General features: G+C 41.8%; 2 protein-coding genes across 2 annotated transcripts; both read right to left on the reverse strand.

The window, feature by feature from the left end:
* Positions 1-1,985: 1,985 nt before the first annotated feature.
* LOC310875802 (uncharacterized protein) lies at positions 1,986-5,084 on the reverse strand. The gene is made up of 6 exons (XM_083789176.1): positions 4,957-5,084; positions 4,495-4,566; positions 4,325-4,381; positions 3,851-3,918; positions 3,464-3,599; positions 1,986-2,289 (listed from the first exon to the last, which is right to left on the reverse strand). Exons 1-6 carry the CDS (start codon positions 5,054-5,056, stop codon positions 2,141-2,143), a joined length of 582 nt encoding a protein of 193 aa, XP_083645302.1. The 5' UTR covers positions 5,057-5,084; the 3' UTR covers positions 1,986-2,140.
* A 32-nt stretch (positions 5,085-5,116) lies between these two features.
* LOC310875984 (GTPase IMAP family member 8-like) lies at positions 5,117-9,346 on the reverse strand (the record flags this gene model as incomplete). Its single annotated transcript, XM_083789433.1, has 4 exons — positions 8,758-9,346; positions 7,561-8,265; positions 6,639-6,757; positions 5,117-5,602 (listed from the first exon to the last, which is right to left on the reverse strand). Coding segments are annotated over exons 1-4 (1,875 nt in total), but the record flags the coding sequence as incomplete, so codon positions are not given.
* Positions 9,347-10,524: the final 1,178 nt, after the last annotated feature.

The raw sequence follows: 10,524 nt of genomic DNA on the forward strand, positions 1-10,524 counted from the left end.
TGGTGTGGGTTTATTTATTGACCAATAGAGATTTAAAGAAAGGGACAATTATGTCAATATGACTGAAATATGCAAATATCAGCCTGATCTGTCAGTTGGACGACGATTATATCGGTCAGGCCCTAGTTTAGTTTAGTTTAGTTTATGACCGGAAAATGAAGGGAAACTTCATGACTATTAGAAGATTTAGAACACTTTCCTTTGGGGTCTTTAGGAGTGTAATATGTGGTTTTAGATATTTTAGATTTGAACCCAGTGTCTATGATTTCATGGACATTGGGCTCACTTACTTCCTGGACTACATGTTGTTGTCTCAGTAAGACAGCCCTCCCTCTATCCACAAGGAGGAGCAGTGCACAGAGCATTATGGGAATTGTAGTCCAGGAAGGAAGTGAGCCCAATGTCCATGACATCAAAGACACTGGGCCCACTGCTCAAATATTAAAACCACATATTACACATAAAGACCCCACGGAAAGTGTTCTAAATCTTCTAATAGTCATTAACATATTATGTTTTTGCAAAAAAGGGTGAAGTGTCCCTTTAATATTCACCAAAACCAGAGCAGAACTCCCACCACGAGACTCTGGCAATCAATCAATACAGTTGCAACAACTATATTAATGGCAAGTATTTCATACAGCTCAAGTTAAAACCATTGTGAACTATCCGTTTAAGCAAAAGTATCAATGCTTCCATGTTGAAATATGGTAGCCTAAGTAATAAGCTGGAACACTTGTGTCCTGACTCCTGACCCTCCCAGATGTTCACACATCTGGAACACATGTGTCCTGACTCCTGGCCCTCACAGATGTTCACACATCTGGAACACATGTCCTGACTCCTGGCCCTCCCAGATGTTCACACATCTGGAACACATGTCCTGACTCCTGGCCCTCCCAGATGTTCACACATCTGGAACACATGTCCTGACTCCTGGCCCTCCCAGATGTTCACACATCTGCATCTGCAAGTGTTTAGCAAACCAAAATGTCGCGTTTGAAACCAGTGCTATCAAAGCTACTCATCTAGCAAACACACTCAACACTCCCCAACTGTAAACACAACAACACACAGCAGAAGTCCCTCAAAGTAATTTACAGTAATAATGAATTATTATTCATCTTATTATATTATTCATCATTATTATTATTATGTTAATGCAGCAGTAAAACATGTTTAAACGTGGATGAGGTTGAATACTGTCCATCTGAAGCTAGTTTGACCTCTTGACCTGTTTGTGTCCAATTGTATCAGTGTGTAGTAATGTTCCCTGATGAAAACACATTTACACCTAATAATTGACATCTAATCATTTTATAATGTATATCATTTATAACTGAACAAATATGTGTGTATTAATTATTGGTACAGACTATAGATAGTAAACATAGTTTAGTGAACAACATCATTTCCAGTATTGTCTCTTACATAAAATAATTGATTTATTCCCTGATAGATGAAACAGAACAGTTTACATTAATATACAGGATGGATGCTACAGACAACATAAAACATGACATGATAAACTTGATCTTGAACAACAATAATAATGTTGAAATACAATCATGTTCTCTTCAATGAAAGCTCACATGGTTGTAAATGTATTACATTGTAATGTCCACAGGCTGACTGGTGTGGGTTTATTTATTGACCAATAGAGATTTAAAGAAAGGGACAATTATGTCAATATGACTGAAATATGCAAATATCAGCCTGATCTGTCAGTTGGACGACGATTATATCGGTCAGGCCCTAGTTTAGTTTAGTTTAGTTTATTTTATTTTAGAGGCATTTCTCTCTATACTTAAACCTGAATTATTTACTATACAACAACTTATAGAAATATATACATGGTAAAATACATTTAAATACAACAAATTAATCAAGACAAATAAACATTAACCTAAAATGATCAACCAATGTAGAAATATTATGTTCATATTAATACAATAATACACTTAGATCTGTACAACTCAAAGTAAAGTTTTAGTGATCTGATTTGAATTAGATTGTCCGTACACTGAAAAGAACAACAATGCTCATCACTACTAGTTGTGTGAGCTTGTAGATCTGCTATTCATCCGTGTGACACCGGTGTGTGCAACAAAGTATAACTCAAGCCTAATAAAGTTTTCATCTATGAAACATCTTCATCTCTCACATCACCAGTGTCTGCCTGGCTGGGAGGAGCTATGCTCATGGTGTCATGTCCTGAAGAGGGCGCCATTGGTCCAGTATGTCTGTTCAGCCAATCTGAGACCTTGGCAGAAGGTGTGTCACCACTCACTGCAACACAAGAGAACAAACACACACATTTACACTTAGAATAAAACACTGTCACTGCAACACAAGACAACAAACACACACATTTACACTTAGAATAAAACACTGTCACTGCAACACAAGACAACAAACACACCACCACACATTTACAATACAATAAAAACACAAACCCTCACATTGTGTTCTAAATGCTAATTTTGGGTTCATGGGTGGTATGGCCGACTTACTGGTAGGCCTATTGTAGCCTAGAGGATATTTCTCATGTCAGCCTATTATTATAACAGGCTTAAAAACACATCTTGCTGGAAAAGAGACAACGAGAGAGCTTTACAACAGAAAGCCAACTAGAGGACTAACTATTAATTAGGCCATTTGAACACTGATGCCTTCCATGTCACAATGTGGGACAGGGTCTCAGTTTGAACACTGATGCCTGTCGGTCACAATGTGGGACAGGGTCTCAGTTTGAACACTGATGCCTGTCGGTCACAATGTGGGACAGGGACTCAGTTTGAACACTGATGCCTGTCGGTCACAATGTGGGACAGGGTCTCAGTTTAAACACTGATGCCTGTCGGTCACAATGTGGGACAGGGTCTCAGTTTAAACACTGATGCCTGTCGGTCACAATGTGGGACAGAGTCTCAGTTTGAACACTGATGCCTGTCGGTCACAATGTGGGACAGGGTCTCAGTTTGAACACTGATGCCTGTCGGTCACAATGTGGGACAGGGTCTCAGTTTGATGCCTGAGGGGCTGTCCCACACAAAGGGACATCTGGTCACTCTGTAACTATAATGGAGAGGACATGTCTGGGAATGATAGTTTTCCTTTGAGATCTATGCAGTACCTCTTGTCGTCCAGTAGGTGTCCTACCTGACCACGTGCACTTTGACAGTGTCCTGACTTATTTGAAAGCAAGATACTTTGTTTGCAAATATAATGCCCTATATGCCCAATGTTGGACAGGGTCTCAGTTTGTGGGACGCCTGAAAAGTCTTGGAAATGAGGTACTTCACGCTACCCTAAATCTGGTCACCCTAAATATTCATCTCAGAGCAGCCTACTAATCATTCTTTAATGAAAATGAATCCAATCTTGTTATTTTATGAAATGCACAAACACACATTTTAGTAAGTAATGCATGTCCACATAAGAGGACAACAGTAAGACTCACTACTTGGTTCTTGTGGCTCCGTCATCACAGACGTCAACATCGTATCGATCAGCTCCTCCTCTCTCTTCTTCCATTCTTCTGCTGTTAGAGTTTTAACTCCTGTCAGTCTCTCAAACAGAGTCTTCTGTCGTGTCTCCTTGTCACAATATCAACAGGAAACAGAGGGAACAGTAATTAGTGAAAAAGCACAAATATCATCCCGATATATCAGATAGATGGTATATCAATCATCAGCACTTAAATCTGATTTATCTTCCTATATAAAAACAACAATGGAAAAATATGATCAATTACATTTGCATTTGTAACCAAAGCTAGTTATCAACAAAGTGTTATGCTATGTTGATTAATGTAATACATACTGTAGACCACAATGGAAACACTTACATCAGACTCTGCCTGGCTTGAAACGACACTCATGGTGTCAAATCCTGAAGAGCGAGTTCCTCCACTCACTGGAACACAAGACAACAGACAGCAACACGTTTACACTGACAATATAAACACACTCACTGGAACACAAGACAACAGACAGCAACACATTTACACTGACAATATAAACAAACTCACTGGAACACAAGACAACAGACAGCAACACGTTTACACTGACAATATAAACACACTCACTGGAACACAAGACAACAGACAGCAACACATTACATTACACGATTACATAATTATCGTTTATTTTTCAATTTATAACTATTGAACCAATAAAAAGTATTAACAACAGCTGTGACTAAATAATTACTACCCATTGAAACACAGCCTCTTTTTATTTCCTGAAAAGTATAACATTACAGTACAGGTTTCCATCTGACAGTGATAACATCATGATGTAAACAGGATATTGATACTCACTGCTTGGAGGATCCCAAATCATGCTTCTTCTCCTCCTGACAGCTGGCAGGGTTGGTTCTTCTAGCCCCGTCACCACAGACTGAAAACACAATGAAACATAAAGTAAAGAAATGAGAACTTAAATGTTTGTGACTAAAGTTTCATCTATGAAACATCTTCCTCTCTCACACTTACATCAGCATCAGTGAGGCTTGGAGCTTTACTGGCGGTGTCATATCCTGAAGAGCGAGTTCCTCCACTCACTGGAACACAAGACAACAGACAGCAACACATTTACACTGACAATATAAACACACTCACTGGAACACAAGACAACAGACAGCAACACGTTTACACTGACAATATAAACACTCACTGGAACACAAGACAACAGACAGCAACACATTTACACTGACAATATAAACACACTCACTGGAACACAAGACAACAGACAGCAACATGTTTACACTGACAATAAAACATTAAAAACACAACTGGATGTGAAAACCCTACATGACACTGGTCACCTACAGATACTGTTCCTCTTGACCTCTTACACCCAAAAGGTCATCACACACACACACACACACGCACATGCAAGCTCACACACAGGAACAATGCCAATATGCTGTAGACAGGATATTGATACTCACTACTTGGAGGAAGTGGCTCAATGCTGTTCCTTCTCCTGACGGCTGGCAGGGTTGGTTCTTCTGGCTCCGTCGTCACAGACCTCCTCATCCTCTCTATCATCTCCTGCTCTCTCTTCTTCCATTGTTCTTCTGTTCTTCCTCTCAGTCTTTTAATGAGTGTCATCTGTCCAAAGTGTCCTCTGTCCCTCATCACCATGTCTTCTATTTTCTTCATCAGCTCTGTGACTTCTGAAATGTCCCCGTTCTGACCATGCAGAACATGGTACCTGTAGCCACATTTCTCCAGGATCCTCCTCAGAGGTTCTCCTTCAGCCTCGATGTACTCCTCAACACGTCTCCCTCCCAGCCAGTATCCCCATGTGAACAGAACCAGAGCGCGTCTCCAGACTCTGTCCCCCAGCAGCTCCATGGGTTCCTCCACTGATCTCCTGTCAGCTTCACAGAAACTGGACCTGACAGGAACCGTCACCAGGACGGCGTGGGGTGCAGGAGAACACAGAGTCACACCGTGTAGAAGGACATCTTTGGTCTTCTGGGATGGAGGTGTAGTCGACCAGTCTGGACAGTTCACCACACTCACTGTTCTGTCAGCAACTCGTCTCTGTTGTCTGACACATTCTGTCAGTTTAGTCTGGGTTTTAAACTCCTGGAATATGAAGTTTACTGTATGTTAGTCTCTGTTGTCTGACACATTCTGTCAGTTTAGTCTGGGTTTTAAACTCCTGGAATATGAAGTTTACTGTATGTTATATAATAATCAAAACATTCACTCTATTCTGTGCTCACTGGAGTTGCTCTTCAATCGTAACAGAAATGAACTCATTGAATATATTATTCTCATTTTCTTTGTCTAACAGTGACAGTAATATGGGATTAATATTGTGCCGTAATCTGAATACTGAAACGAACAAATCTCTAAAAGTTTAAACTCTGTGTTTGAAAGCTGTCAATTTGACATTCTATCTTCTCCACAGGATATGTTCAGAGCAGTTTATTAACCCATTAAAAAAATGTCTTCTAAATCATGACAATTTTCTGAAAAACCTCATGTTTCTGTATCAGCTCAATATTTCATGTCAAGGACCCCAAATATTATATGTAATTTGGCCGCCAACCCCCATCTCAAAATATGTTGTTCCAGTCCCCCCCCCCCACACACACACACACGTTCGTTCTGAAAGAATTTTTTTTCAAAGATTTGTGCCGCATTTTTCATGAATAGCAGACCTACAAGTTCGTAGCGCGGCACTCGGTGGCGCGCTACGAGCTTGTAGATCTGCTATTTTTCAACAGCTAAAGCATAACATAATGCTTGAAACACCAAAAAGGGTTCCCGCCCAAAATGGGTTAAGATGCTGATTCTACAAATACCTTCTAAATTAAATTAGTATCATTTTCAAGATAAAAAAATAGAAATAGCAGAAGTGACGTACGATGAGTTGTACATCTGCTATTTTTGAATAGCAGATGTCAAATGACACATTTCTGTGTATTGATCAGTGACACTTCAATGATCACATGATCAATGCACATTCATGACAGCAGATATAGTATAGTATAATATTATATTATATATTGTTACATTATCTTCAGAAAACAAATTTGATCTCTTTACTGTTTATTTACTTAGAGTGAAGTCATTCATTATAATTATAACATCACATTCATATAATATTCCTCACCTTGCGTGGAGTTTGTTTAAACACAGACTCCTGCAGTATGAGATCTCCAGCTCTGCTTCTCTGATCCTGTTCTCCACCAACCAGCATCACCTTCACCTCTGGTAGCCTCTGATGTTCTCCTGACGCACGCACACACGCACACGCACGCGCACGCGCACGCGCACGCGCACGCACACGCACACGCACACGCACACGCACACACACACACACACACACACACACACACACACACACACACACACACACAGTTATTGATGCTTTAATGCAGAGGTTCCCAACCACTGGTACGTCAGACATGTCCCACTGGTACGTTAGACATGTCCCACTGGTACACGGGACATGTCCCACTGGTACTCGGGACATGTCCCACTGGTACTCGGGACATGTCCCACTGGTACTCGGGACATGTCCCACTGGTACTCGGGACATGTCCCACTGGTACGTTAGAAGGGAATCCCAAGTTTTCCCGACGGTGAATCTCTAAGCGTGCGTCACCAGGATCAATGATATAATAATATAGCAGCAGGTCGACTGTCTTCTGTGTTTTGGTAGATGATGTGAGACCGTGACATCAATGCTGTTTAAATTAATGTTTTAGTTTGTTTATTTACACATTATCTTTTCTATTAATATGTGGGATTCACACACGCAGGCATGTGTGCATGCACGCACGCACACACGCACGCACGCACGCACGCACGCACGCACGCACGCACGCACGCACGCACGCACGCACGCACGCACGCACGCACGCACGCACGCACACACGCACGCACGCACGCACGCACACACACACACACACACACACACACACACACACACACACACACACACACACACACACACACACACACACACACACACACAAACACACACACACACACACACACACACACACACACACACACACACATACACACACCTTCAAACAGAGCGTTCAGAGCAGCTCTTTGTCTCTGTGTCTTGGTCATCAATGTGTGGACATGTTCCTCTCTGATCTTCTTCCTCTCTGACGTCGTCTCTGAAACATCTCCACCATCTTCATAGTGTCCTCCTCTGTTTCCTGCCACCATCTCCTCCATCTTCTGCAGCAGCTCTGTGACCTGAGTGTCATCTGTCTTCTGCTTGTTGAAGACATGGTACCTGTTCCCACATGTGTCAACAAGCCAGCGGAGGTCTTCTCCTTCAGCCTCGATGTGCTGCTCGATGCTTCTGTCTCCCAGACGGTCTCCACAGGTGAACAGGACTATAGCAAGACTCCACGCGCTCTGTGACAGAAGGGTCATGTGTTCCTCTACTGCTACTCTCTGTGCTTTGGTGAATGCTCTACGAAGAGGAACGGCCAGAAGGACAGCATGTGGTCCAGGAGGACAGAGAGACACACTGTCCTTGATCTCCAGTCTGTCCATCTCTGAGGTGTCCTGTAGTGGACGGTTGTACCACCAGCCTGGTGAGTCCACCACTGTCACTTGTCTCCCTGCTACGCTACCCTGTCTCACCTCACACTTTGTTGACCTCTGACCTCTCTGACTAACTTTAAAACCACTTCCTCCTAGAATGGTGTTTCCTGCTGAACTCTTCCCAGAGTTCGCTCTTCCCAAGAGCAGAATCCTGAGGTCAGTCAGTCCTGTCAGAGAAAACATTGTTTACTTTCACTTTGACAGATTCTTATTTAAAAACTGGAGACATATCATTATTTCACAATTCATCGCAGTAAAAATAGCAAGACAATAGCAGATCTACAAGCTCACAATTATTAACACAATATGTTGTGTTGTGAGCTTGTAGATCTGCTTGGAATTGTTCGCCTACACTACAGTGTAATGACATGCCCATATTAGGAATGACTTCCAGGATACAATGTCCAGGAAATTATATGTTGTTCTTAATATCTAATAATCTATTTGATAAAAAAAACAGTAGAAAAGTGTGTTCAGTGTACAGTTCAGTAGAATACATAGAATAATAATAATGTACATTACTAGACTAGATTGTGTGTGTGTGTGTGTGTGTGTGTGTGTGTGTGTGTGTGTGTGTGTGTGTGTGTGTGTGTGTGTGTGTGTGTGTGTGTGTGTGTGTGTGTGTGTGTGTGTGTGTGTGTGTGTGTGTGTGTGTGTACCAGTATCTTTTGGAAGTCCAGTGGTTCGTTTCAGAGAGTCTGTCCTCCTTTGTTCTGCTCTTCTGCTGATAGTTCTCTCCTTCTCCTTCAGTTCCTCTGAGACGTGTTCTTCTGTCTCATAGTGACCACCACTACTCTTCACCATCTGATCTATCTTCTCCATCAGCTGTGTGACCTGACTACCATCTCCTCTGTCACTGATGTTAAGAACATGGAAGCGACCTTCACATTTCTCAGTAAGATATCTAAAGTCAGGGTCAGATCTAATGAGATCAGGTCTCATGTTGGTTTTATCAGCTACAGTGAACACCATAATAGCGCGTTTCCACACTCGGTCACTGAGGAGAAGACTCACATGCTCCTCTGCTGACAGATCTGTTCCTACATGTGGGACGTCCAATGGCATCACCAGGACGAAGGCATGTGATCCTGGAGGACACAGACTCACACTATGTTGGATTTCTAACTGGGTCAGTTTTGGGGTCAGATCTAGGGGTAAATGAGACATCCATCCTGGTGTGTCGACCACACTGACCTGTCTCCCTGACACTAACTCTTGTCTCATGACACTCTTAGTTGTGTTTGTTTTAAAACCATCTCTGCCCAGGATGAGGTTTCCTACTGAACTCTTTACACTGGGCACTCCGGGTCCAATCAGAACAATGCTCAGTTCTGACGGCTCGCTGTTCTTCCCTGGTTGGAGATATAAACATAATATTGATAAAAATCACAGATGTGACTAAACCAGTATCAGTTTGTTGGTTTCATCTGATTTAACCCATTAAGACCTGAGGCAGATTCTACAAATGCCTTTTAAATCAGTAGATCTCAATCTTTTTCAAGTCAAGGACACCCAGAATGATATGCCTTTTCTGCTCCATTGTAAAATATCTTTCCAGGGACCTCCAGAAGAGAGGATTTGTGTTAAAATATTAAAAAGTAAAATTCATTCCACACTCAACACTGAGGATTTTTTCAAATATGTACAACCTCACAGCGTGGCACAAGTGACATGCATGCTGCAGTGAGCTTGTAGATCTGCTATGATATAGATCTGCTATCCTAAGAGTTTTCTGATAAAACTACATTGCTATACAGTATATAGGCCTATATATTTACGTTTAGCTGAACTCTAAAACCACACAGATCCTTTCTCAGTTTTAAAGGGTTGATAGAACTCACCAGTGATGGAAGCTGAGGTTCCACTGGCCATCCTGTCTGCAGCTGTTGGTTGAACTGTAAAACATTAACATTACAATAATCTGCTGGTTTGTTGTCATTACTGTTATATTGTTATATCACACATTGGACAATATGATGAATATACTATATTTAGACCAGCGGTTTTCAAAGAGGGTTCCAATGGACCCTCACAGGTCTGTAACTCTGAGAGTACATATGGAACCAAATGGACCCTCACAGGTCTGTAACTCTGAGAGTACATATGGAACCAAATGGACCCTCACAGGTCTGTAACTCTGAGAGTACATATGGAACCAAATGGACCCTCACAGGTCTGTAACTCTGAGAGTACATATGGAACCAAATGGACCCTCACAGGTCTGTAACTCTGAGAGTACATATGGAACCAAATGGACCCTCACAGGTCTGTAACTCTGAGAGTACACATGGAACCAAATGGACCCTCACAGGTCTGTAACTCTGAGAGTACATATGGAACCAAATGGACCCTCACAGGTCTGTAACTCTGAGAGTACATATGGAACCAAATGGACCCTCACAGGTCTGTAACTCTGAGAGTACATA

The sequence above is a fragment of the Protomyctophum parallelum genome, assembly GCF_964188405.1.
Source record: "Protomyctophum parallelum genome assembly, chromosome: 18".
NCBI classification, from domain to species: Eukaryota; Metazoa; Chordata; class Actinopteri; order Myctophiformes; family Myctophidae; genus Protomyctophum; species Protomyctophum parallelum.

Bases quoted from the DNA above. Each gene is read 5' to 3' on its own strand.
- LOC310875802 (XM_083789176.1), bottom strand. From the start codon at position 5,056: ATGATAGAGAGGATGAGGAGGTCTGTGACGACGGAGCCAGAAGAACCA. The intron at 3,919-4,324 runs GTGAGTATCAAT...CTTGTGTTCCAG, and splicing joins GATTTGGGATCCTCCAAGCA to TGAGTGGAGGAACTCGCTCT. The intron at 3,600-3,850 runs GTAAGTGTTTCC...TATTGTGACAAG, and splicing joins CAAGCCAGGCAGAGTCTGAT to GAGACACGACAGAAGACTCT.